The sequence below is a fragment of the Blennius ocellaris genome, assembly GCF_963422515.1.
Source record: "Blennius ocellaris genome assembly, chromosome: 22".
NCBI classification, from domain to species: domain Eukaryota; kingdom Metazoa; phylum Chordata; class Actinopteri; order Blenniiformes; family Blenniidae; genus Blennius; species Blennius ocellaris.
Window position 1 is genome coordinate 20,713,786 of NC_137671.1, and position 27,803 is coordinate 20,741,588.

Below are 27,803 nucleotides of genomic sequence, written 5' to 3' on the forward strand. Positions count from 1 at the left end.
AACACTTAGTCTTTCGTCTCAACATTTAGTCTCTTTCGTCTCAACATTTAGTCTCTTTCGTCTTAAAATTTAGTCTTTCGTCTCAACAGTTAGTCTTTCGTCTCAACAGTTAGTCTTCGTCTCACAGTAGTCTTTCATCTCAACATTTAGGTCTTTAGTCTCACATTTGGTCTTTAGTCTCAACACTTAGTCTTTCGTCTCAACATTTAGTCTCTTTCGTCTTAAAATTTAGTCTTTCGTCTCAACAGTTAGTCTTTCGTCTCAACAGTTAGTCTTTCGTCTCAACAGTTAGTCTTTCATCTCAACATTTGGTCTTTAGTCTCAACACTTAGTCTTCGTCTCAACATTTAGTCTCTTTCGTCTCAACATTTAGTCTCTTTCGTCTTAAAATTTAGTCTTTCGTCTCAACAGTTAGTCTTTCGTCTCAACAGTTAGTCTTTCGTCTCAACAGTTAGTCTTTCATCTCAACATTTAGTCTTTAGTCTCAACATTTAGTCTCTTTTGTCTCAACAGTTAGTCTTTCGTCTCAACATTTAGTCTTTAGTCTCAACATTTAGTCTCTTTCGTCTCAACAGTTAGTCTTTCATCTCAACAGTTAGTCTTTCATCTCAACATTTAGTCTTGATAAAGTGTTTGCAGTGTGAAAGCTCCTGCTCCGTTCCAGTTTTTCTCCATTGGTTTAGCTCATTTCTTGAAACAGAAATTACATTCTCAAAACAACATGACAACCCTCCAAACCACTGGGCACTTCTTCACAACAGATTTCAAATTCTCATTCCTTTCAACAAATTGCAAATGTCTTAGCACACTTTGCCAATGATTGATTACAGTTGCCTACAGTTAGCACAATTACCAATTGTATATATCTTGCTGATCTAAACTAACTGTTGATTGTCAGTCAAATGGTTTTACTCTCCAAAACATGTCAGCATTATTTCATTGTGTCAGCCATCATATGCACAAGAGTTCATTCAATTGTCAAAATGAGTCAGGAGCATAATACCATGTATAACATCACCTTACATGATATGAATATCCTTTGGCTGATTGATAAATTGACTCAGGTGAATCTAGTACTTGACTAATAAAGGCCACCCACATTCCCACACTTGGCCCATACAATACTCAAAAGCTCCTGTTGTTTTTGGATCACCTTTATTCAGATCTCATCCCAGAAAATGAGAGAGGTTTGGTAGGGCCTCACTTGTCCAAGTTTGTAGTTGTGTGGGACAATGTGAGCTTCCACCGCGGCCCCGCTCATCAGGGCCTGGGCCACTGCTAATGGTGCTCCTACCACCTTACTCCCCATTTCTCAATCCAATTGAGGAATGTGTCTCTGCTTGGAGGTGGGGGTGTATGAGCATCGGGCTCAGAACCAGAGGTCCCTGCTTGAAGCAATGGATGCTTGCTGTGACAATGTCCCAGCAGATCAATGCAGGGGATGGTTGCGGCATGCACGTAGATTCTTCCCCCGGTGCATCGCAAGGGAGAATATTAGGTGTGATGTGGATGAAAATCTGTGGCCAGACAGACAGCAGAGAGAGGACGACCATGAGATTGAGGATGAGGAGGACGACCATGAGATTGAGGATGAGGAGGACGACCATTGAGGTGGAGTTACTGGTGTGAACGATATTGCATATAATTCTCCTTTTTTTGTGTTGATGTGTTTACAGTACAGTATATTTTGCTGTATACATTTTCTTTTTACTGTGATGTTTGGCAGTTACTTTATGTTTGTGAATACAAATACAGTAACCATTTCCATGTAGGTCCATCATTTTGTTCAGTTTGATACAGTTTGATTTCTGGTAGCTAGAGAAAAGGCATCAATTACAGTCACCATTCATTGTCAGTGAATGGTCTGGACCAAGATTGAAATGTGACATAACTAGGGATGTCCGATAATATCGGAGGGCCGATATTATCGGCCGATATTGACTTAAAAATGTAATATTTGGAAATATCGGTATCGGATTTTTACAACCGATATCAGAATTTCCGAGTCTGCATGAACGCAGCATGGGACGTTTACGGACGCGCGCTTGATGACGTTTAACAACAACAAAGACAACATGCTGGACTCGTGGCTAGAAGGAGAAGCCCGGGGAATGAAATGTCCGTGGAGGACTGGAGGCTCAACCAGGCCCTCTTCCCTGCTGGGCCAGTACCTGACTGCACCCTGCACCAGTGTTGACAGTGAACCAGTGTTCAGCACTGGTACCAGTACCTGACGGCACCCTGCACCAGTGTTGACAGTGAACCAGTGTTCAGCACCGGTGCCAGTACCTGACTGCACCCTGCACCAGTGTTGACGGTGAACCAGTGTTCAGCACTGGTACCAGTACCTGACGGCACCCTGCACCAGTGTTGACAGTGAACCAGTGTTCAGCACCGGTGCCAGTACCTGACTGCACCCTGCACCAGTGTTGACGGTGAACCACTGTTCAGCACTGGTACCAGTACCTGACTGCACCCTGCACCAGTGTTGACAGTGAACCACTGTTCAGCACTGGTACCAGTACCTGACTGCACCCTGCACCAGTGTTGACAGTGAACCACTGTTCAGCACTGGTGCCAGTACCTGACTGCACCCTGCACCAGTGTTGACAGTGAACCACTGTTCAGCACTGGTGCCAGTACCTGACTGCACCCTGCACCAGTGTTGACAGTGAACCACTGTTCAGCACTGGTACCAGTACCTGACTGCACCCTGCACCAGTGTTGACAGTGAACCAGTGTTCAGCACTGGTACCAGTACCTGACGGCACCCTGCACCAGTGTTGACAGTGAACCAGTGTTCAGCACTGGTACCAGTACCTGACGGCACCCTGCACCAGTGTTGACAGTGAACCAGTGTTCAGCACCGGTACCAGTACCTGACTGCACCCTGCACCAGTGTTGACAGTGAACCAGTGTTCAGCACCGGTACCAGTACCTGACTGCACCCTGCACCAGTGTTGACGGTGAACCAGTGTTCAGCACCGGTGCCAGTACCTGACTGCACCCTGCACCAGTGTTGACGGTGAACCACTGTTCAGCACTGGTACCAGTACCTGACTGCACCCTGCACCAGTGTTGACGGTGAACCACTGTTCAGCACTGGTACCAGTACCTGACTGCACCCTGCACCAGTGTTGACGGTGAACCACTGTTCAGCACTGGTACCAGTACCTGACTGCACCCTGCACCAGTGTTGACGGTGAACCACTGTTCAGCACTGGTGCCAGTACCTGACTGCACCCTGCACCAGTGTTGACAGTGAACCAGTGTTCAGCACTGGTACCAGTACCTGACGGCACCCTGCACCAGTGTTGACGGTGAACCAGTGTTCAGCACTGGTACCAGTACCTGACGGCACCCTGCACCAGTGTTGACAGTGAACCAGTGTTCAGCACTGGTACCAGTACCTGACGGCACCCTGCACCAGTGTTGACAGTGAACCAGTGTTCAGCACTGGTGCCAGTACCTGACTGCACCCTGCACCAGTGTTGACAGTGAACCAGTGTTCAGCACTGGTACCAGTACCTGACTGCACCCTGCACCAGTGTTGACAGTGAACCAGTGTTCAGCACTGGTACCAGTACCTGACTGCACCCTGCACCAGTGTTGACAGTGAACCAGTGTTCAGCACTGGTACCAGTACCTGACTGCACCCTGCACCAGTGTTGACAGTGAACCAGTGTTCAGCACTGGTACCAGTACCTGACTGCACCCTGCACCAGTGTTGACAGTGAACCAGTGTTCAGCACCGGTACCAGTACCTGACTGCACCCTGCACCAGTGTTGACGGTGAACCAGTGTTCAGCACTGGTACCAGTACCTGACTGCACCCTGCACCAGTGTTGACAGTGAACCAGTGTTCAGCACTGGTACCAGTACCTGACGGCACCCTGCACCAGTGTTGACAGTGAACCAGTGTTCAGCACTGGTACCAGTACCTGACGGCACCCTGCACCAGTGTTGACAGTGAACCAGTGTTCAGCACTGGTGCCAGTACCTGACTGCACCCTGCACCAGTGTTGACAGTGAACCAGTGTTCAGCACTGGTACCAGTACCTGACTGCACCCTGCACCAGTGTTGACAGTGAACCAGTGTTCAGCACTGGTACCAGTACCTGACTGCACCCTGCACCAGTGTTGACAGTGAACCAGTGTTCAGCACTGGTACCAGTACCTGACTGCACCCTGCACCAGTGTTGACAGTGAACCAGTGTTCAGCACTGGTACCAGTACCTGACTGCACCCTGCACCAGTGTTGACAGTGAACCAGTGTTCAGCACTGGTACCAGTACCTGACTGCACCCTGCACCAGTGTTGACAGTGAACCAGTGTTCAGCACTGGTACCAGTACCTGACTGCACCCTGCACCAGTGTTGACAGTGAACCAGTGTTCAGCACTGGTACCAGTACCTGACTGCACCCTGCACCAGTGTTGACAGTGAACCAGTGTTCAGCACTGGTACCAGTACCTGACTGCACCCTGCACCAGTGTTGACAGTGAACCAGTGTTCAGCACTGGTACCAGTACCTGACTGCACCCTGCACCAGTGTTGACGGTGAACCAGTGTTCAGCACTGGTACCAGTACCTGACTGCACCCTGCACCAGTGTTGACGGTGAACCAGTGTTCAGCACTGGTACCAGTACCTGACTGCACCCTGCACCAGTGTTGACGGTGAACCAGTGTTCAGCACTGGTACCAGTACCTGACTGCACCCTGCACCAGTGTTGACGGTGAACCAGTGTTCAGCACTGGTACCAGTACCTGACTGCACCCTGCACCAGTGTTGACGGTGAACCAGTGTTCAGCACTGGTACCAGTACCTGACTGCACCCTGCACCAGTGTTGACGGTGAACCAGTGTTCAGCACTGGTACCAGTACCTGACTGCACCCTGCACCAGTGTTGACGGTGAACCAGTGTTCAGCACTGGTACCAGTACCTGACTGCACCCTGCACCAGTGTTGACGGTGAACCAGTGTTCAGCACTGGTACCAGTACCTGACTGCACCCTGCACCAGTGTTGACGGTGAACCAGTGTTCAGCACTGGTACCAGTACCTGACTGCACCCTGCACCAGTGTTGACGGTGAACCAGTGTTCAGCACTGGGGCCAGTACCTGACTGCACCCTGCACCAGTGTTGACGGTGAACCAGTGTTCAGCACTGGTACCAGTACCTGACTGCACCCTGCACCAGTGTTGACGGTGAACCAGTGTTCAGCACTGGGGCCAGTACCTGACTGCACCCTGCACCAGTGTTGACGGTGAACCAGTGTTCAGCACTGGTACCAGTACCTGACTGCACCCTGCACCAGTGTTGACAGTGAACCAGTGTTCAGCACTGGTACTAGTACCTGACTGCACCCTGCACCAGTGTTGACAGTGAACCAGTGTTCAGCACTGGTACCAGTACCTGACGGCACCCTGCACCAGTGTTGACAGTGAACCAGCGTTCAGCACTGGTACCAGTACCAGGCCTGGATTACAGGCTAGTTGTGCAGCACTTCCTGTCCCTCCTCTCAGTGTGACTGTATGTAGGTCTGTGGAAGTCACCAGGCCTGGATCACAGGCTAGTTGTGCAGCACTTCCTGTCCCTCCTCTCACGGTGACTGTATGTAGGTCTGTGGAAGTCACCAGGCCTGGATTACAGGCTAGTTGTGCAGCACTTCCTGTCCCTCCTCTCACAGTGACTGTATGTCGGTCTGTGGAAGTCACCAGGCCTGGATTACAGGCTAGTTGTGCAGCACTTCCTGTCCCTCCTCTCACAGTGACTGTATGTCGGTCTGTGGAAGTCACCAGGCCTGGATTACAGGCTAGTTGTGCAGCACTTACTGTCCCTCCTCTCACAGTGACTGTATGTAGGTCTGTGGAAGTCACCAGGCCTGGATTACAGGCTAGTTGTGCAGCACTTACTGTCCCTCCTCTCACAGTGACTGTATGTCGGTCTGTGGAAGTCACCAGGCCTGGATTACAGGCTAGTTGTGCAGCACTTACTGTCCCTCCTCTCACAGTGACTGTATGTCGGTCTGTGGAAGTCACCAGGCCTGGATTACAGGCTAGTTGTGCAGCACTTCCTGTCCCTCCTCTCACTGTGACTGTATGTCGGTCTGTGGAAGTCACCAGGCCTGGATTACAGGCTAGTTGTGCAGCACTTACTGTCCCTCCTCTCACAGTGACTGTATGTAGGTCTGTGGAAGTCACCAGGCCTGGATTACAGGCTAGTTGTGCAGCACTTACTGTCCCTCCTATCACAGTGACTGTATGTCGGTCTGTGGAAGTCACCAGGCCTGGATCACAGGCTAGTTGTGCAGCACTTACTGTCCCTCCTCTCACAGTGACTGTATGTCGGTCTGTGGAAGTCACCAGGCCTGGATTACAGGCTAGTTGTGCAGCACTTCCTGTCCCTCCTCTCACAGTGACTGTATGTCGGTCTGTGGAAGTCACCAGGCCTGGATTACAGGCTAGTTGTGCAGCACTTCCTGTCAGTCCTCTCACTGTGACTGTATGTAGGTCTGTGGAAGTCACCAGGCCTGGATTACAGGCTAGTTGTGCAGCACTTCCTGTCCCTCCTCTCACAGTGACTGTATGTAGGTCTGTGGAAGTCACCAGGCCTGGATTACAGGCTAGTTGTGCAGCACTTCCTGTCCCTCCTCTCACGGTGACTGTATGTAGGTCTGTGGAAGTCACCAGGCCTGGATTACAGGCTAGTTGTGCAGCACTTCCTGTCCCTCCTCTCACGGTGACTGTATGTAGGTCTGTGGAAGTCACCAGGCCTGGATTACAGGCTAGTTGTGCAGCACTTCCTGTCCCTCCTCTCACGGTGACTGTATGTCGGTCTGTGGAAGTCACCAGGCCTGGATTACAGGCTAGTTGTGCAGCACTTCCTGTCCCTCCTCTCACGGTGACTGTATGTCGGTCTGTGGAAGTCACCAGGCCTGGATCACAGGCTAGTTGTGCAGCACTTACTGTCCCTCCTCTCACAGTGACTGTATGTCGGTCTGTGGAAGTCACCAGGCCTGGATCACAGGCTAGTTGTGCAGCACTTACTGTCCCTCCTCTCACAGTGACTGTATGTCGGTCTGTGGAAGTCACCAGGCCTGGATTACAGGCTAGTTGTGCAGCACTTCCTGTCCCTCCTCTCACAGTGACTGTATGTAGGTCTGTGGAAGTCACCAGGCCTGGATTACAGGCTAGTTGTGCAGCACTTCCTGTCCCTCCTCTCACTGTGACTGTATGTCGGTCTGTGGAAGTCACCAGGCCTGGATTACAGGCTAGTTGTGCAGCACTTCCTGTCCCTCCTCTCACTGTGACTGTATGTCGGTCTGTGGAAGTCACCAGGCCTGGATTACAGGCTAGTTGTGCAGCACTTCCTGTCCCTCCTCTCACTGTGACTGTATGTCGGTCTGTGGAAGTCACCAGGCCTGGACTCGGCTCACACAGATAAGGTTTGAGGCAGACTGACGCAATACAGGCTGGTTGTGCAGCACTTCCTGTTTGAGAGCAACACATACCATACATTTCTAGTGGGCAGCCGTGGCCATTTGACTCTTCCGAAAGATTTTTGATAACTTGTTCTTCAGGAAGGCCTGCTGTATATGCTGGGAAATCCCAGTTCTCTTGGACTTACCCCCCGAGGAAGTGTTGATCACAAAATGTTCACAATTAACCAAATGGCAGATTTCCTGTTGGGCTTATTTTGGGAGTCATAATATTCCCACCAACTTCAAGACTGGTGTCACAAAGTTTGGGGCTTTGGGATGTCAAAATATAATGCAATGCAATGCAATAAGATAATAATGCAATAAGAATTTTTGTCTGTGGACAAATTCAGACTGGGCCTGGTTGTCCAGCATTTGCAGTTTGGGGTTGAGTGTATGATGTGCAACTGAGATATAAACATTTGAATTTTCATGGAAAAAATATAATAATTGGCGGCGCTGCCCAAAACACGCGATTTGATGACAAGTCACCATGTCGTTCAGTAATCATCATGAATGTGTCACGATCGATGTCACCGCATTTGAGGTTGATATGGGCAATGGGCGAACAATAGTACCACAAAGCCCCGTAAGGCTGTGAAAGGACGTGTTCAGGGCGGCACTGTGACGACACTCAGGACGTTTCAGACCGATTGCAGCATGTAGAGGAGAGCTACGCATCACTTCCTGTTTCATTGTGAAATGAATCAGATTTTCAGGAGGCCGTCACGGCCACGCCACGCCACGCCACGCCCTTTGACTTTCAAATAACATTTTAATATCTTTCCATGAGAGAGCCTTGCTGTACATACTGGTTTACTGTAGTTAGCTGGTATATACAAGCTGCAGGTCTCATTTCAAACATCTCAGGCATCATGTGACATGGCGGACTTCCTGTTGGGGTCACAGTATGGATGTCAGGGACATTTTCGTGCCGCTTGACGTGCTGCAAATGTCTACGGAATTCTGTGGATGCAGGTGAAATGTGCTGCCCTAGCAGATGTTACAGATGTGTCTGGATTATAGGGAGCACTATGGAGCCCCTTTGCCAATCACACGCATAATTGCCATGAAAAATAACGTTCTTCACCACTTCGGATTTTTCTGTAGATTTCCATGCATGGCTGAGTGTGTTTCGGCTTTTAAAAAATGCAGCAGTTCCAGTAACATCAGAAGAAAGTATAATAATAAGAACAGTTTGTTTTAATCAATTTACGTCAAATCTGTGACTTTCTAACATGGAAAAACTGAAATATGTGTGATTTTGCTCAGAATAAAGTTTTCTAATAAATCATGCTTACATGACACAGAAAGTGTATTTCAATCAATGTCCTGTAGAGTTTAGTGCGGTTAAGCAGCTGTACGTGTGACGTGTGAAGTTCCACTCCTGCCTTACTTTTAGAATCCAGCCTTTGGGTGTTTTGGTTTGTTTCTCGCCGGCTTGTTGCACAGACTTCAGGTCTGGTCTGTTTGAGGAAGATCGCTGAAGACTCGGTGCTGCTCGGAGACGGGACGGACGCCTTATCTGCTCGTGTGGGATTCCTCAGAGAAGCCAATCAATCTCAGTGAACACTTCAAATGTTTGCAGCCTTTTAAAGGAGTCTCACAAATCAGACTCAAGCAGTTCTGAAGTGAAGTAATGCATGACTAAATTATCTGTTTTTAAATCATATTTATGTGCAATATATGTGGCTAACACCCGAACGACTATAACTAATAATGATAATGAATATATTAAATATATCAATACATTTAATACGTTGATAAGATTCAAAGTTTTAAGTCATGCTTTTTTTTTACAAACATAGCAGGACATTTTGTTGTTTCATGTTATTATTTATTATTTTTGTTATTATTATTATTATTATTTAAATGCAATCAACTCTTCATCCACCAAGTGAACAACTCAAATACAATTGTAAAAGGTGTAAAAGTTGACATATTAACTGTTCTGTGTGTTTGACTTTTAGTCCAATGCTTATTTAAATAGTGACATAAACACTGTTGATTAAATCTTTTGTTTTAGTTCAAATGATTCTTTAATGGGAGGATTTAAAGAGTCCCTCGACAACAAATAAAAGTTTAGACAAACAAGCAGCTCCAATAGAAACTACACACGTTGTCTTATTTAGAGTGATTGGTAAACAAAACTATATTGGCTGAATGTAGGGAGGAGCCAGGTCCTCAGTTCTCAGGAACATTTTCACCACTTTCAAACTCTCACATCAACCAAGTCGAAAGCGTGTGTGTGTGTGTGTGTGTGTGTGTGTGTGTGTGTGTGTGTTCTCCGGGCAGCGTGGCTGCTGACGATTGTTGGCGGGGCAGTGAACAACAAGTGGTGGCGGGCGCGGCGCGGCGCGGCGCCTCCAGGTTCATTGTGTGCAGCATCCTGTCCCGCTCACTATTTATAGAGGGACAGAAGACGGCCTGAAGCCCACGGCCGTCCCACCAGCAGGAAGTCCACCACCAGCTCAGGACACTCATACAACCAAGCACAACGTTTCTTAGAAGGAGGAATCAAACAGTTGAGTGTGAGGTGGAAGGAAGTTATAGAAAGACAAAACCACTGAGACATATTAAGTTTCACCATCTTGGTTTTCCTCATCCAGTCAGTCACTCGGACCAGTACAGACCATGACGGCTCCCAGCTGACCAGCAGACTTCAACGGGTTTAAATTCAGTGTTGAGTCCATTTTTTTGGGGGGGGGGAAGTCCTGGAAAAGACAGATATACAACGGAGAGTGTGTGATTTTACATAATCCCAAAGGTTAGCGTCATCCTGGTTTCCTTGATGAAATGCTGATGATTCTTTCATGGTTTGCAGATTGTTGAAGAAAGTAAACAAAAACACTTCTTTCCCGATAGCTGAAGGGTAACTACCTGTACCAAGCTAATGCTAAGCTAAAGTCAATTCACTGAACAGCTGCATGGCTTCCAACATCTCCACTGCATTAACATGTGATTTAACAGGTTTACTTCCTCTTCATTGTTTGACTCTGAACATGTCCAACATGAAGGGAACGTTGAAAATACAGAGCTGAAATGTTCATAGAGTCCATGATCACAGCATGACAACATACAGATGTTGTACCCTTATTTAGTTAGTAACACTTTCTCAAGTCATGAAAAGTGTTAAAGGCTTTAAAGGTGGGGTCCAGTTTGACCTCGAAGTTTCCTCATTTCTTAAGATTGGTGAGAAAATGGGGTTTTTAAAAATCATTCTTGCATCAACTGACCCATTCCGTATGACACCCTGTGATCCTTTAACATTTCAGTTCTTGCTGATTGAAGTACAGAAGTTACAGCTGTTGCCAGTGCCGGTGCTTTTCTGAGCTACGTCCAACATCCTGTGGCTTTTTCTTCTCAGGCCTCCTGTTTGACAGCATCTGTTCAGACGACACCCAGACCAATGCTTCAGTAACACAGGAAACTGCTAATGCAACTGCAGTGACTGTCACCACCATGCCATTGCCCGGGAGTCCTCCCAACACATCGGTTAAGGCTGATGTCCCAGTGAACAATGTCCCAGTGAACAATGTCTCAGTGAACAATGTCCCAGTGAACAATGTCCCAGTGAACAATGTCTCAGTGAACAATGTCCCAGTAAACAATGTCCCAGTGAACAATGTCTCAGTGACCGAAAAACCTGCTGATGCATCACCTGCACCACCAACATCTGACAACACCAACCAAAGTGCCGTGACAACACAGAATACAACCAACCCATCGGACCCACAGCCGACTGTCCTCACCAATGGACCAGTGACTGCTGCCACTGCTACAACCAAACCGACCCAAACACAATCACAAACACAAACACAATCACAAACACAAACACAAACAGCCATGGTCCCAATTAACCCACCACCAACACCAGGCCGTCCTTCCTCTGGTGTCTCTCCTGTGGTGGTGTTTGGCATTACTGGAACTTCTGCTGCTTCCAGCGTACCTGACCCCACCCCGCCTGCCAAAGCCAGCAGCAGTGACAGCACAGGGTCGCCTACAAGGCCAGGCACAGTCAAGGCCCCTGAACCGGGTGTAACCACTGAGATCCCTGAGGGGTTTACCAAGCTCCCAGCTGATCCCAGCAGTAACGGAGCACCGGTGACCACAAAGGCCACAACAAATTCCCAGACAACAGAACAAGGGGGAGGAAGCAACATCGTCTTCACCCCCACAGTGAGCCCGGCGGTTAGCAAGGGAGGTAAGGACTGTTCTGAGAGTTATGTAGCCAAAGAAGTTAGGCACAATTAGGAAAAGGGTATCCAAGGATCATAGATCTTTTACTTGTCATTTAAATGCTCCATCATTTGGAACTGTCAACGGGTCCAATGTTCAAAGAGAGTATCTAATTTGTCTTTCCTGATGGAAGGTACCAAGGAAACACGTCCGACAAGCCAGGGGCCGTCACCCTTCAAGACCACAGTGCCGGCGGCCACTCCAATCCCCAACATCCAGACCAAGCAGCCGGGAACCATCGACACCACAGTCAGGACCTCGCCCCCACAGACCACCACCACCAGCAGCACCACCACCACCACCACCACATCAGCCTCACCAAAGAAGTTCATTGTAAGCCAAACACAAAGAAGTGACACCATCCCATAAATCCTGTGTGAAACAAGGTTCTGACATTGTGCTCATGTTCTCCGCAGTATTCTCTCCTCGGCAAGCAGGAGGTAAGATTCTGTTTTCTTTCATTTAAAAGCATGACACTGTTTCTATTCACAGAAACAATCAAACAGTACTTTTCCTCAGTGTGGTTGAGCCTGAGCCATTGTTCTGTCCGAGGGAGACAAGCCCTCGCCACTTCCACCCCTTTCTTCAGTAGCAGTCACGCCTTAAAGCCAAGGTGACTGGACTGAAAAACAATGCTCAAGTCTGTTTTAGCCTCTGAAACATCATTGTGTGTTAATGTCAAACACTATGACACTGTATCAGCACCAAAGACCTGACTGGGAAGGACATGAACCTTCAAACCAGAAAATATAGAAAGACTGTACACTTTGGAAGAAGATGAAACTCAACAAATGTGCCAACAATTTAACAAAGTCAAGACACATCATTTCACTGCTGAGCTCTTTCTCGGGAAGTGTTCTGCTATCGTGTGGCGATCCAACCAAGTATTTGAAAAAAACTGTCCACAATCGTCAAGGATTCAGTGAGTGTTAACATTTCTAAACTGAAGATTGTGTTTTATACTCACCTTTCGACAAGTAACATGCTTCATTATCATGCAAACGATTGTAAACACACAATCAAAACTTCTGCAGGCTGGTCACATCCAACAATGGAAAGTACAATAATCACAGTCAATAGAGGGAGACTGTCAGGGTTCGTGGTGATGCTTTAGCCCTGACAGACTACGTTGTGGCATCTTCAAATATGTCTTTTTGAAAGCGAAACACTTTTAAATCTTCACTTTCTAACTTTTAAAATTTGAAAAACAACCCTGATCATGCGACTCCAACTTGCTTCCAGTGCTGCAGCTGTTCTACTGTCACTGTAGGGTCACTACTGGAGGTCATATTTATTATGGCCACTGGGGGGCGCATTGTACTCAAATTGGGGATAAAATGAAATTAATAATCCCGTTATTTCCAAACATCTAATTCACATCTGAAAATTCCAAGCATTTATTTATGTAGTTCAAAAGTAACTAGATGATCTGCATTTCCCAAGGCAAATGCATGATAGTGTGAATGCAAACTGTAATGCTTTTTGCTGCCTGCCTGCGGCAGGTAGACTGGAATGCTTTGAAAAAGTGGAAAAAGTGGAAACAAGTTGAAAAATTTGGGAAAAGTTGAAAAAGTTTCAATAAGTTGAAACAGTTGAAAAGTGTCAAACAGTTGATAAAGTTGAAAAAGTTTCAAACAGTTGATAAAGTTGAAAAAGTTTCAAAAAGTTGAACAAGTTTCAAAAAGTTGAACAACTTTCAAAAAGTTGAAAAAGTTTAAAATGTTTCAAAAAGTTGAAAAAGTTGAAAACGTTTCAAAAAGTTGAAAAAGTTTCAATAAGTTGAAACAGTTGAAACAGTTGAAAAGTGTCAAACAGTTGAAAAAGTTTCAAAAGTTTCAAAAAGTTGAACTAGTTTCAAAAAGTTGAAAAAGTTGAAAAAGTTTCAATAAGTTGAAACAGTTGAAAAGTGTCAAACAGTTGAAAAAGTTGAAAAAGTTTCAATAAGTTGAAACAGTTGAAACAGTTGAAAAGTGTCAAACAGTTGATGAAGTTGAAAAAGTTTCAAAAAGTTGAACAACTTTCAAAAAGTTGAAAAAATTGAAAAAGTTTCAAAAAGTTGAACTAGTGTAAAACAGTTGAAAAAGTGTCAGTTGTAAAAGTTTCGAAAACTTGAAAAAGTTTCAAAAAGTTGAAACAGTTGAACAGTTTAAAAGTCGAATGGTTGAAATCGGTGAAGATTTGAAGAAGTTATAGCTAGTTAAAAATTTCTCCATCTGTTAACATTGGAAAAAAGTGGCACAAAAGTTGAAATATTTTAAAAAGTTGAGGAGATTTCAAAAAGCCGGAACATGGCCGGAAAGTGCCGAAAAAGCTGCAGGATTTGATATTTGAATGGTGACGAACGGGTGAAGATTGCCAGAGTTTTAGCGATTCGAAAAACGTCCAGAATAAACAGAAAGAGAATCTCAAGAGTGTGAAAGTCTTGCAGTCACACTAATTACTCACAGACTTTTCATGTGAGCAAGCCCATTTGGAAAAAAGACTATATTCTACTTCAAAACTTTATATATCATTAGTTGTTTCACTCGTGTCCGTACTCAGATACCAAAGATGACCATAGAATTCAACCCAGACTGACCAGGTCCTCAGCAGAGTCTGGAATGTTTGATGTGCTCGTCATTGCTTCTGTCATAAGTCTGGCCCCCTGGAGGGCTTTTAGTGACATAAGTGACACATTATTTTCAAGAACTAAGATTAAACATTACCTGAAAGATATTATCAAACTTCAATATATCAAAAAAAGTTTGATTTGGCATGTCATTTATTTCTCTAAACTGAGGATGCATGTCTCAGAAACATGAACTGAGAAGCGCCTTCAATGGTTCCTAGTTGTGGTGGTATAATAACGGCAGCCAGTAGAGGGACTTCCGCTTCTCTGCACTGAACAATGACAATGTTTTCCCTGGAGACTGGGCTGAACAATCCCACAAGTCAAGAGTCTCTGTCAGTATCCATTCAGGACTAATGACTTCAGAGATCTGGTATTTTCAACGGAAGTACTAGATGTAGATAAAACCCACACACATTTCAAAAAATATTTTGAATCTCAAACCAAAGCTGAAAGAAGCTGGTAACTTAATTAAGGCTGAAGAAAATTACACAAGGTCTCTTTGGAAGTCCGTATCAAGCTTTGGGTGACTTCTCGTTGCTCAAGCGTCATATTTGGATTGAAGATTGAAACGTAAAACCTAAAGCATCTTCCAAAATGTTATTTCCCTTGTAAAGAAGACTGTGGGAAGACAGGAAGCAGTGGAGCCTGCTATAAAAGAAAACAAGGAATAAAAGATTCCAATGAGGGTGGAAAAACTGTCTTTGTAGGAACCTTTCCTGCCTTTCACTAGCTTCCTTTGCGCCCCCCCCCCCCCCCTCCCTCCACACAGTGCTCCTCCAATAGCAGTGACGGTGTGGGCTGGAGAACCTCTCACCCCCCGTCGCTGACACTCCTGTGTTTTCACCTTCAGACAAAAGAAGAGGAAGACCTGGCCAAGGTGTGTAAACTGCTCATGCCCAACTGGCTGAACGGGACTTGCACCCTCACCTGGCGGCGCCACAACGGCAAGGTGACCTTCGACCTGGTGGAGATAGACGGCCAAGGTAAGGACACCACACCACTCACTTTCCTCCGCTTGACGGGATGTTCGGACATAGACGGAATCTCCTTGATGTTCCAGTGAAAACCAGCCAGGCGGCCCAGTATTACGAGGAGATCACCAAGGTGAGATCCTCATCATCCTCATCCTCATCCTCATCATCCTCATCATCGTCATCCTGAGTGAGTCGAGGTAATGCTCTGCTCGTCTCTCCCACATGAAGAAGCCCACTGACAACAGGACCCTGATCGCCATCCTGGCTTCCTGCGGCGCCCTGCTCATCATGATCGTCATCCTGGCGGTCTGCGCCTCCCACCACCGCAGACCTTACCACGAGAACCAGGTGGGTGGAGGACCTGGTGGAGGACCTGGTGGAGGGGCTCTGAGATCCTGTGTGGAGCAGCTGTGTGAGACTGAGGGGAGGCGCAAAGCAGCACAAGGGAACAACTGAGGAAAAGCACTCTGAATTTAACAAATAAAAGTGTGCTTGTGTGTGTGTGTGTGTGTGTGTGTGTGTGTGTGTGTGTGTGTGTGTGCGTGTGTGTGTGTGTGTGTGTGTGTGTGTGTGTGTGTGTGTTGGGGGGGGCTGCTAAGGAAATGTTGCTCATCACAATAACAGCAGCATCTTCACAAAAGCAATCACACGCTATTATCAGATCATGCAAAACAAAATGGATGTACCTTAAAGTAACACGTCACACATTCAGATAAAAACGATTAAGTGGAAACTGAACCACATCCAGTCCGACACGTTGGAGAAAAAACTGACTTCCTTTGCTTTTACATCCGTTTACACGTTTCAAGTAGAAACTCAGCATTTTCACTTTTTCATTTCAGAAAAGTTTTACGTTCTGATAAGCATGTTTACGGCAGACACAGAAAACATTGTTGTTTTCCCACTAGTGGATGCTGTCGTTTGTTTTTGTGAGGAAACCACACACACAACCATAAAACTACAAAGTCCCAGGCCGCCATGTTTGTTATGGTCCAGCTAGTTGCACCTGAGCAGAAGAATGATGTAGCACAGATGTGGTGGACCGGAGCAGTGGCAGCGACTCATCGAGACCGTTTTCAGGAAGTGTTGTTTTCGTCCGCGAACACAGGCCCGAAAAGTAATTAGAGTACTGTTAATGGCAGAATACAATAAGTCACAAGCTTTAACTTTAAAAGTGGAAGCTATAGTCTCTGTAACCAATAACTCCAGATTGAATCTGGTTTTTCATATTAATTTAGACTAAATTATGAAGTAAAATTATAATGGTCTTTGTTGTGCAGAAATGTATCCTTTGACTCTCTGTTGCCGTTTGAAATGGAGCAACCACGTCACATGATGGTGCCGTATAGAGCCTCTCAGTGAATTATGGGGAAAAGCCTCATCTTTATACATGAAAGGACAAGATGCTTAAAAGGCAACAAACAACTTTTAATACTATTTGAATAAATGCAGGTCACTGGTGTGATTTAGGGCTAAAAGAAAGATTCCAGTCATGGAGAAGACTTTAACGTGATCTGCATGACAGTTTGTATTGATCTCAAATCACATCGTTACATTCACAGTTACTAGGATTTATTTTGAAAGTATTTATAATTTTCTTTGTTTCCTGTTCATCCAAGACTGAACAATTGTCATTCTGAAAATTCAAGTTTCGACTTATTCCAACTCTTCGAGTGATTTTGACTCGCGAACTGCTCACAAAACATCCGTCTGCGTCTCCGTAGCAACACCTGACGGAGGAGCTGCACACGATAGAGAACGGTTACCATGACAACCCGACACTGGAGGTGATGGAGGTGCAGCCAGAGATGCAGGAGAAGAAGGTGGCGCTGAACGGCGAGTTCAACGACAGCTGGATCGTCCCCATGGACAACCTCCTGAAGGAGGACCTGCCTGACGAGGAGGACACACACCTGTGAGGACCACGCCCCCACCCCCCCCCCCGACTGGTTACCGTAGAAACCATCACATAGACCGTTTCCTGTCCTCGGGTTGCTCTGTGGCGTCTCTGAAGAGGCCACTCTTGTGTTGATCATTATATATAGTTGTGAAGCGTGCAACTTCCTACCAGCGCAAATCACACGCCCATATCGCTTCCTTACATGCATGTGTGTGTGTGTGTGTGTGTGTGTGTGTGTGTGTGTGACTTCCTGCCACTGAGGCCGGACCAGGTAAGGCAGCAGCAGTTCTGCACAGACTCAGTTAGCCTGACGACCCCGTGGCGACTCTCCACAGCGAGCAGGAAGCTGGCAGTAGAACCCAGAGATCGGGAGACAAGTTTTAACCTAAAAATGCACAAATCCGCCACCTGGAAGGCCAGAGAGAACGTCTTGATGAATCGCGAGCCCTGGATTTGTTCCTCACTTTGTAGGTTTTACGTGGCGTCAGACCGACCGACCTCCTGGACAAAATGGAGGCGGCAGAGAGATCCTGGAATCCTTCCAGCTGCGTTGATTTGAAGAAACACACAACAGATCAAATAGTTTTAGAACATTTCCAAAAACACAAAACCAACGTGGAGCCGGCGTAGAGACGTTTTGGCTCCGTTACACTTGTCGTGAGCGTAAACGGTAGCTTGAGCGGCGTTAGCTTGGTGCGCTACAAAACTAAGGTGAAGCTAAAGCAAACTGCCCAGTTGGCTTGAGTTTAACTCCCTGAAGTGAAGTGCTGCAGCCGGCTGCTCTTCAGTTTTATCAAACATAAAAAAAAAAAAAGTGTACAAAAAACCTTTTTTGTGTTTCATTTTCTCCGTCTTCATGAAACCGTCCAAAAGGGACGGCGCTCCCTGGTGTAAGGACGGAATGTGGACGACGGAAATAGAAAACTTCCAGCTTTCCTGAGACGAGTCGACTATTCTTGAAGTCGGTCAAGTTGTTAAACCAATATTTGTTTCCAAACTGGATAAAAGTGCTCAAACCAGACATTCATGAAGTCACATGACCAGAAGAGTGAGCTCCTGCTGGGCTGCATTCAGAGAGCTGAGCAGCTTCAATCACTTCATGTGTTGGATGGTTTCAACATTTATCTAACTCTCTTCCCCGATGTGAATCTCAGGACTGGGAGCATCAGAACATTTAATCAGCATCCACTCCCATAACGCTACCGGCACGTGCGCGTTATGCTAACACAACACGCTAACAGCTACACTTTAGTGAAAAAAGCCTTAAATTTCACCTTTTTTGTCTTAATCCATACACATACAGCTCGCCGTTGAAGATCCAGGGTTCGAGGCACGATGGTGGTTTTACAGATAAACTTCTAAAACATTGTAAAATGTACCTTATGACAAATCTTCCACCACCAATGCTGCCTTTAATTAAACAAAAAGACCTGTAAATAATTGCTTTGTCATTGTTTCTGATGTGAATTGTTGAAGAACTTTCTTCCATTTAAACCACTTTATATATCTGTACTCTCACACGTGGATCTGACCTGAGGCACTCCCATCAGTTTGGTTCTTGTTATTGTTTGTGTGCCACTGATTTGATTTGATGACTGTGCTGTTTTGTCACAAAGGCCACGGCCTGTATTTGATGTATTTATGCTGCGTTGGCCTCTCGGGGCGAACAGGGGGTCTGACACACTGGAAGCTGTAAATGTGCGACGGTCTCCGCCGTCACCTTCATGTACTCACTTCAGATTTGCAAATAAAGGAAGCATCTCGGAATTTAAGAAAAGTTCAACAAAATACAATCTTTATTCATTATTTACATTACATACAATGCAATACTACAAGGTTTCCCACACATTCGCTGTACCACAGAGTCGTGCAGCGGCCTGAAACGTCCCCGATCCCAACAGGTTCAATGGAAACGAAGTGGAAGAAGATTTTATGTAGTATTTGGCATTGTGAGAGATTTTATCTTAAAAGGAAACAAAAAAAGGTGCTTTGAATTCATCTTTCATGTGGCACAAAATGAAAAAGCTACGACAAGTGCTAGGATCCCGAGAACCCCGCCGCCGACACATCCTGAGCGTTGTGTTCCACGCAGTCGAACACAGGAAGGGAAGGTCTCCGTTTACGTATCGCAGGTCGAAGAGCGACGTTTTGTCTTCCACATGAAACATTTAAAGGACCATACCAGTTTTTATTTGCTACTAAATCTTTACCAATTCTCCTCTTCTTTGAGACGAGGCCACACTCATAACTGAATGCTATGTTCTATGCTATCAGGTAGCTAGCTTAGCATAAGGACTGTAAACAAATGGCCAGTAGTTTAACAGAGTTCATGTCATTAGCTCCGGCTCAAGCTAACTTCTCCCTCCACACGCATACTCATGCTAAGCTAACCTCCAGTTTTGACGCTAAGCTACGCTAACAGTGCTACTGGCGGTAGCTGGAGGAGAGCGACGTCAATCTTGTAAGCTAACGCTCAACGTGACATTCAAGCATAAGCTCTGTGATGTCCCAATTTTATGCTAAGCTAACAGCCATAGTAGCAATAGTTTGCCAGCTTCTGTACGTTGCTAAGCCACGCTAACGGCATGTTTCCTTTCTGCCAACATCAAGCGTGAAACATAAATAAGACGGTTTATGATTTCAGTGCTCGCTACGGGATGTTACTCTGCAAGGCTTCCAAGTACAATCTGTTGTAAAAAGATAAAGACTGACCTCTTCACTTCTTTGTCCTAAGCTACGCTAACAGATGTGCTACAAGTAGCTTCACAATATACAGGAGTGTGGCATCGATCTTCTCGGTAAACATTTGCGACGGGACAGATGACCTGTCGCCATCAGCTGCTTCTGCACAGGTGAGATTTACTGCTTCAACGCTTTTAGATGATCTTGCAGCGTAATCGTTTTTTAAACATAACGGGTGTCTGCAGAGCAGCGCGTCAAACAACAACAGACAGTGGTTATTTAAAGTTTACCACAACCATTCAAAAGTACAAAACCTAATTCTTTCTCAGCTATAAGCTTTGGGATGCCAATTTCAGCGCTTCGGAAATTAAATTTTTTATAAAACTCTAGCTAAACAAACTTGAATAACCAGGTGAAGTGCGTGACTTAATTTTAGGGGATCTTTACACCCTGCAGAACACCAGTATGGTCTTTTACTTTTAAAATAAGTGCAAATTACAAGTTAGCAAATGTGCCGTTGAAAGTGACGTTTCAGCTAAATTAGGGTTCAAATGAAAGACTATTTTTAGTTTGGGAACAATTGCACGTCTTGAACTGACCCGACGGCAAGAGTGAGTGTGTTGACGGTTCATCAGGGGTCAGAGGTCAACAGGACGAAAGAGTTCAATGCATCGTAGAAAGTAAGTCGTCATTTCTACAGTAGCATCACGAACCAAAGAGGTTTTTCCTCTTTTGAAAGCTGCATTGTGACGATTAGGACTCCTGATTAGGGAAAGAAACCTTAGAATGTTGTGGAATATCAGGATGTTTTCAGACCATTGATTTAAATTCCAGCTCGTTATAAAAACCAGAGAAATGGAGGTGTCGCAGAGTTGCCAGTGAATTGTGATTCATTCAGATGTTTCCGTGTCTCCGGGCAGAAGTCCTGGGATTCTGCAGTCAAACATCAATTTCATTCTGTTTTTGAAAATCGTACAAACTGTACGTTTTCCTGAAAATAAAAGGATCCATTTGAAAAAGAACCCTGGTTTCATAGCCGTTTGGCGAAGCAGCCGTCATTGGCATTAATAAAGAGGTAATAGAAATAAAAGGTTAGAATCCTGCAGTCAGAAGCTGATCATTAACTGTTAATGATGTCCGATGGGCAAAGAAAGCCTAAATCTCCTGCTGGGGACTTTGTCAAAGACTCTTTGAACAGCGTCTCCCACTGTTACACCATTGGTGTTACAAACACACCAGTTTCATCATGAAAGAAAGAATTCTGAGTAGACATTCTTTTTTTTTTGTTGCTCCTGAAACTTTTTCCAGGTTCATCTCATGCAGCACACTTTAGTGAGCTCACCCCCTCACTCTGCTTCCTGTCCTGCTGTGGGAACACCAACACTCCTGCTACAACCGCGCTTCCTTTTCAGCCCAAATGTTCAAAACCTGCACTTTCATGTGTTTGGGGAAATTCAAGACGACCGTCTCTTTGCCAATTGGTTCCTGAATCACAATTCAGTTGCAAACGTAACAATTCCGAGAGGTTTCGAATGAATCTGGAGGAGAAGAACAGGGTTTGATCGTCACACACATGAAGTTGTTCTGCACAGGAAAAGACCAGCGTTCCATCCCATTTACATCTGGTTTACAAACATCTGGGATCCAGACGAGACTGAACACTGATCCAAATGAAAAGCCTCAACTTTAGTTCAGATCATGAATTCCACGTGGGGAAGTGAGAGCTGTCAAACCTTACATCAAGGGGTGATATGGATCATTGAGATTTATAATCATCAGTCACCACAATACAGCTTGTAGGAGGCGTAGACGTGCCTGCAGTGACCTGCACTCACCTCGACCATCCTGCAAGTCCACACTGAGGGCAAAAAGCACATGGGCACACTAAGGAAAAAAAAAAAAACCCTGTCTGGGGGGGTAGATGGACATTCACAAGTCCTTTCAGTCTAAAACACTAGACGTCCCACACATGAACAGAGAGTGACTGTCTCCATGGGTGGTGACGGTTCAGACTCCGTTTCTCAAAGCAGCTGGAAGTGGGATCTGTGACGCTTCTCATTCAAGTGTTTTAAAAGAAACGGGACAAGACAAGCCAGCAGCGCACCCTAGGAAACTTTGGAAAAACAAATCCTCTGTGTATTTACATCTTCTGTACAAATCTTAAAGTATAAATTACAGTCCGACAATAATGAGAGGGGGGAAATCTAACTGGGCCAGCTCCACATGGTTCAAACAACCAAAAACCAATACAATTGGAGATATATATATATATATATATATATATATATACACACAATTTTTTATCATTCCACTACTATTCCTACAACACGAGCAAAATTGTTGATTTTTTGGGTTCTTTTTCTGGGTTTTTTTTGTGTCTGGGGGCAACAGGTGTTGAGAGAAGCGAGCAAACCAAACCGTCTGAACACTGGAGGAGGAGAGCGAAGGAGTGGAATAAATAACGGAGCGTCTCAGCCTGGAGGCGTCTGGTTCACTCCTTCACTAACATTTTCTTTAAGGTGAAATCAAGCACAGGAGAAAAAAAAACTAAAAGAATACGAGCAAATGTGCAAATCCTTTTTGGCGTAAACTTTCCTGGAAGGAAAATCAAGTGAAGACAGAAAGTAAAGGTGAAGCTTGGCAGAGTTTCTAGGGGCTTAGTGTGATGTGAGGAAGCTTCACGCACACACACACACACACGCACACACGCACACGCACACGCACACGCACACACGCACACACGCACACACGCCGTATCCAGCGCGCACAGTGTTGTTCCAGCAGCAGTTGGTGTGGTGAGGTGGATGTACGGCGTGGACACCACAGTGCGGGGGTGTGGGGGTGGGCAGTCCGGTGGGCGGGGCTAAAGGGTGATGAGGTCCACCAGGTTGCCCTTGGGCGGCGTCATGCTGTCCGGGAAGAAGTTGACTAGCGTGTCGAAGAGCTGCGTCCGCTGAGCGTAGGTCTGGTCCACGTCGGAGAAGCCTGAACACACAAACACTGCAGGTCACTGCAGGGCACTGCGGGGCACTGCCGCTCCAGGCCACAAGCTCCGCCTCCAGTCACCACTACTTCCCAGCAGGCTGTAGTCCAACCAGCAGACACAACATACTCAATCTGCTTCAACTGGGTGTGAGCAAAGGCCAAAGTCAGGACGCTCATTTCATCTCAGGCTGGTTTGTTGGAGGACAAATGAGCTGCTTTCTTTAAGTCACATCTCAAAAACAACAACAAAGTGTCGTGTACAGTGACAGCAGAGAACAAACTGTCTTTTAACCACTGTAAAGACACCCATTCGCTTCATTAGCTTATTATGAAAGGATTCTTCATAATTGATCAACTATTGCATTAAAAATAAAACTATGATTTGGTTCCTTTAGAACAGGGGTGTCCAACATGCGGCCCGGGGGCCACAACCGGCCCGCCATGTGATATTTAGATTGGCCAAAATGACACTGGTCAGAATTTGACCCCCGACATTAATGCAATCTGTGGAGGTCACAACACAACACCTTTCACAATAAAGGTGTCCAATTTATGTGAAGTGATACTTTAGACACGTAAACTCAAAACAATTTCCAGATGATGACAAATTGTTTTAATCCTGAATAAAAATATGATATCTAGATACAGGTGACTGGGGTTTTGTTTTGTGGAGGTGTGGTGAGACGAGGTGAGGAGGGAGGAGGGAGGAGGGAGGAGGTGTGGTGAGAGGAGGTGAGGAGGGAGGAGGTGTGGAGAGAGGAGGTGTGGAGAGAGGAGGTGTGGAGGTGTGGTGGGAGTAGGTGTGGAGGGAGGAGGTGTGGTGGGAGGAGGTGTGGTGGGAGGAGGTGTGGAGGGAGGAGGGAGGAGGTGTGGAGGGAGGAGGGAGGAGGTGTGGTGAGAGGAGGTGTGGAGGGAGGAGGTGTGGTGGGAGGAGGTGTGGTGGGAGGAGGTGTGGAGGGAGGAGGGAGGAGGTGTGGTGAGAGGAGGTGTGGAGGGAGGAGGGAGGAGGTGTGGAGGGAGGAGGTGTGGAGGGAGGAGGTGAGGAGGGAGGAGGGAGGAGGGAGGAGGTGTGAGTCTCACCCAGAGGGATGAAGTCAGAGCTGGACTTGAAGAGGGCCGACGGCAGGAGCTGGAACTGAAGCAGATTCATGTCAACCTCTCTCTCCCTCTGCCCCCCCCCTCCCCCCCTCCCCCCCCCCCTCCCCCCCCCCTCCCCCCCCATACCTCTTTGGTCTCGTCGGGGTCCGTGTGGTCCACAGTGAGCGACAGGTCGTTCTGCAGGTACTTGAGGGCGCTCAGCGGCTCCGACTGGGCCTTCTCTTCAAACCTGACAGAGCACACAGCAGTGAGCAGGAGGCCAGCAGGGGGCAGCAGGGGGCAGCAGGAGGCCAGCAGGGGGCAGCAGGGGGCCAGCAGGGGCCAGCAGGGGGCAGCAGGAGGCCAGCAGGGGGCAGCAGAGGGCAAGAACCCAGCCTGGGGCTGCATTTTCTGATTGAACTCAGCACTCTGAGGATGCAAACACCCACTGCTAAACAAAGGCTCCCTCTAGTGGCAGGTCGAGGGAAGACAAGTGTTTTGAAACTCGCTCATTGATTTTTCATGTTGATTGTTAAAAACATGTCTGGGTGAAGCGTGAGCTGGATCAGAAGAACAACTACCGGAAAGAAACAGTTATGACGCTTTATATGTGTGACTGAATGAACAAAACTCCACATTGTCATGATTCCAATTCTTCATGTTATTATTGGGTTAAAAAGAGAACAGACTCCTTGTTTTCAGTGGAGACGGTGAGCAGACCTGTATTTCCTGATGAGGTATCTGCAGTGGCGGAGCAGGTACTCCTTGGAGGGCCGGCACAGTTTGAGGGACCAGAAGTCGTCCAGGCGCATCTTGGGAGAGCAGGACTTCCCGGGATTCCCCCCGAACAAGTAATGTACCTGGAGCAAACCACAGAGTGTGAAGAGGATCCAGACCAGCCTGCTCTCACACGCTTCAGCAACGTCTGTGCTTCATCTTCTCTTGTGACAAAGTCAAATACTTTACTGAGTTCAGATTGACTTTGACCTGTTCTGAATTAACCCAACTACAACACCGCAGTGCTGTTTACACCTTATGTTTTAAATGAACATGGAAAACTTTAGTTGTGTTTTCGTGGCAGTTTACACGACAGCGATGCTCGGAGTCACTGACAATACAACTTTCTGAAAACCCCGAAAGCGACTACAGACAAAACATGGCCGTAGTAAATTACTCTTCTGCACATGCTCAGTAGAGACAATAAGAACAATGTTTCCTCCATCGTGTCGTGACCCCACAGGTTGGATCAGAAATGTCCTATCCGTGAATTATGTTGGTATTGAAACCTGATACTCGATCCTGATTGGTAAGTGTTCAGGACTTCAGATGTTCTTTTGAGGTATTGTAAGTCTGAATGAGGCCTAAGCAGCAGCAGCAGGTGTGTGAATGAAGAACCAGCAGGAAGTGAGAGAGCATCACTACTGGAGGTGTGACCACGACAGGAGTCTTACTTTGTGCAGCTCGTCGTAGACCAGCTGGTGAGCGAAGCGTGGACAAGGCTCCTCCTCCTGCAGGGCTTTACTGGGGTTCTCCTTCACCGCCTGGTCGTTCTTGTACACACACGACCTGGGGGGAGAGAGTCAACAGGCTCAATGAAGTAGGTTTTGGAATACATTCAGAATTTCTCAAATTCTAGTTAAACATGAAGTAAGATCCAAGAGAAATTAATGTAAATTAATGCACAAATATAAGAGTGATTCTTCTCCTTTGTTCACTTTACTTATTTCTAATTGTGGCCAGTTAATCTCCGAGGTTAATCGTAACTGCAACAAATATGACATTTTAATTATTTAACCATACTTTAAGGATCATGGCATCCTCACACTGACACGTGTGTGTGTGTGTGTGTGTGTGTGTGTGTGTGTGTGTGTGTGTGTGTGTGTGTGTGTGTGTGTGTGTGTGTGTGTGTGTGTGTGTGTGTGTGTGTGAGTGTGAGTGTGAGTGTGAGTGTGAGTGTGAGTGTGAGTGTGTGTGTGTCACCAGTTGTTGCGGGCGATGTCGTAGATCCAGAAGGAGTTGCGGACGTTCTCCTCACGCTTGTCTTTGTCTTTGCTGAGTCCAGACAGCACATGGATCTCGTTGAGCTCAGGGTCGATGGTGGCTCTCTGGGTGAAGCCCGTCATGGGAACTGCATGGGGGGGGGGGGGGGGGGGGGGGTCACCAACACAAACTAGCTCTTTCTGCAGGCACAATTCAGCTGTGATCAGGAAATGACTGATTAGCTCAAGAAGGTAGAAATTACTCCCTCAATGAAAAACACTGGAAAGAAAGTGTGGAGCAGCGTGATGGGGGGGGGGGGGGGGGGACTTTCAGCTCACACTCGGGGTGAACTGTTAAACAGGACGGCTGATGTGAAATGAAAGTGGCATCATCAGTCCACAACATTAAAGAAAGAGTAATCTCTGTGATTTGGACATCACCCCACTGGAGACAACCAATGAGGAGTCTCAGCATGTAGACTTGGTAGATTGAAGGGTGGTCTGGCCATTGGGCTCAACGAGGACGCCGCCAGCGAGGCTGCAGCACATTCCACTACATCCGACTGCTGCTGGAAACTCTCAAATCGACCGACAGCGCAACTACAGCTGAAACATGCCTGCTGTTAGAACGCCGTCTTATTTAGACCTGAAATGAGGGGATCTGGTAGCTCCAGTCCTAATCTGCTGGACACAAGTGCTATGAGGTGTGGAGGCTCGTCTGAAAGCTACGAGAGAGCCACCTGCTAGGATCCAACAGGCTTTGCTTCCCCCGTCAGGAAGAGAAACACAAACATAATGACTGGGACCGGTTTTGTGGATCAACAAGTGGAGACATCAACACACTGCAAGTCCAACTCCTCTGCACTGGAATAAAGTACACTCTTTTACAGAGAAAGCCCAACAATTTCACACCAGCAAACACTTCGGCAGTAATATTTGTTCTTTGAGGATTGTTAAACTTGGAGAAATATCAAGAACCCAGACTTTCATCTCCAAACCTAAAGATTAGAGTCACAGCACATTAAAGACAAAGCGGTCACTCTCCAGGTGATCCCTACATGGAAACATTACTTCTTGCTTTGTACAAATGAGGCAAAGCCATCAAACATGCCAGGCTTTTCACAGAAACCAGGAGCAGAAGGAGTTTTCCCTCCCCTTGGTGCCGACCAAAATATCAATTTCAAAGATTGTTCAAGGAAACCTGTTTTTCCTGACATTTGATTGTCAATCAGTGGCCACGCCGAAGTGTGTGTACAGGAGCTGGTCCGTGTGGGGAAAGATGAAGGTCAATCCTCACCCATTCCCGAGTCCTTCTTGGTGCCGTCAGAGATGATCTCCACGTGGTCTCCGTCCACGTCGTAGCTGAAGAAGTCGTTGAGGTAGGTCTTGGACCTCTGGCCCCCGAACACGTACAGACAGCGGTTCCTCTGGTGGACAAACGCGCCGTCAGAACTGGACCGAGGCGTCCCCGGCCTGGCGGCGTGGCGACTCACGGTGTGGAAGAGCATGCAGTGTCCGATGCGGGACTGGACGTCCTCCGGCCCGGCGTTGCACGAGTCCTCCCGCAGGAGGCTCCACGTCCCGGCCCGGCAGTGGAAGGCGTACAGGCCGCTGAACTGCGGCTCCGACGTCCGGCTGTCCTCCACGCTGCCGTTGCAGGTCAGGATGCGCCCGCCGAACGTGTAGATCATGTGCTTCTCAGAGTCCATGCACATCTGGAGAGGCACAACGGGAACGTCACAACCAATGCCTGCGTGTGGCCGTGACGGACGCGGCGGCCATGTTGAAATAATAAGGACTCGTGTACACGGGGAAGTCGGCCACCAGTTTCTCTTGGAAGAACTTCCAACGTATGAAAAACTGAATTTGCAGATA

General features: G+C 46.8%; 2 protein-coding genes across 4 annotated transcripts in view; one reads left to right on the forward strand and one right to left on the reverse strand.

Annotated features, from left to right (window-relative positions):
* The window catches only part of podxl (podocalyxin-like), a 24,535-nt gene extending 5,548 nt beyond the window's left edge, over positions 1-18,987 (forward strand). Inside the window, exons 2-9 of one of the 2 annotated variants that reach the window (XM_080518060.1) lie at positions 10,849-11,685; positions 11,854-12,053; positions 12,137-12,160; positions 15,182-15,314; positions 15,392-15,435; positions 15,534-15,653; positions 17,030-17,220; positions 17,467-18,987. In XM_080518060.1, the coding sequence (XP_080374186.1) occupies positions 10,849-11,685; positions 11,854-12,053; positions 12,137-12,160; positions 15,182-15,314; positions 15,392-15,435; positions 15,534-15,653; positions 17,030-17,220; positions 17,467-17,764 (1,847 nt within the window). In that variant the 3' untranslated portion in view covers positions 17,765-18,987. Of the gene's footprint in view, positions 1-10,848; positions 11,686-11,853; positions 12,054-12,136; positions 12,161-15,181; positions 15,315-15,391; positions 15,436-15,533; positions 15,654-17,029 lie in introns of both variants that reach the window. The other variant, XM_080518061.1, reaches the window with a different exon arrangement.
* Positions 18,979-27,803, reverse strand: part of mkln1 (muskelin 1, intracellular mediator containing kelch motifs) — a 31,479-nt gene continuing 22,654 nt past the window's right edge. For both annotated transcript variants that reach the window (XM_080518059.1, XM_080518058.1), the window contains exons 11-18: positions 27,422-27,643; positions 27,226-27,355; positions 25,930-26,077; positions 25,401-25,515; positions 24,670-24,809; positions 24,097-24,199; positions 23,953-24,007; positions 18,979-22,872 (exon numbers count right to left, since the gene is read on the reverse strand). In XM_080518059.1, coding sequence (XP_080374185.1) covers positions 22,751-22,872; positions 23,953-24,007; positions 24,097-24,199; positions 24,670-24,809; positions 25,401-25,515; positions 25,930-26,077; positions 27,226-27,355; positions 27,422-27,643 — 1,035 coding nt within the window. In that variant the 3' untranslated portion in view covers positions 18,979-22,750. The remainder of the gene's footprint in view (positions 22,873-23,952; positions 24,008-24,096; positions 24,200-24,669; positions 24,810-25,400; positions 25,516-25,929; positions 26,078-27,225; positions 27,356-27,421; positions 27,644-27,803) is intronic.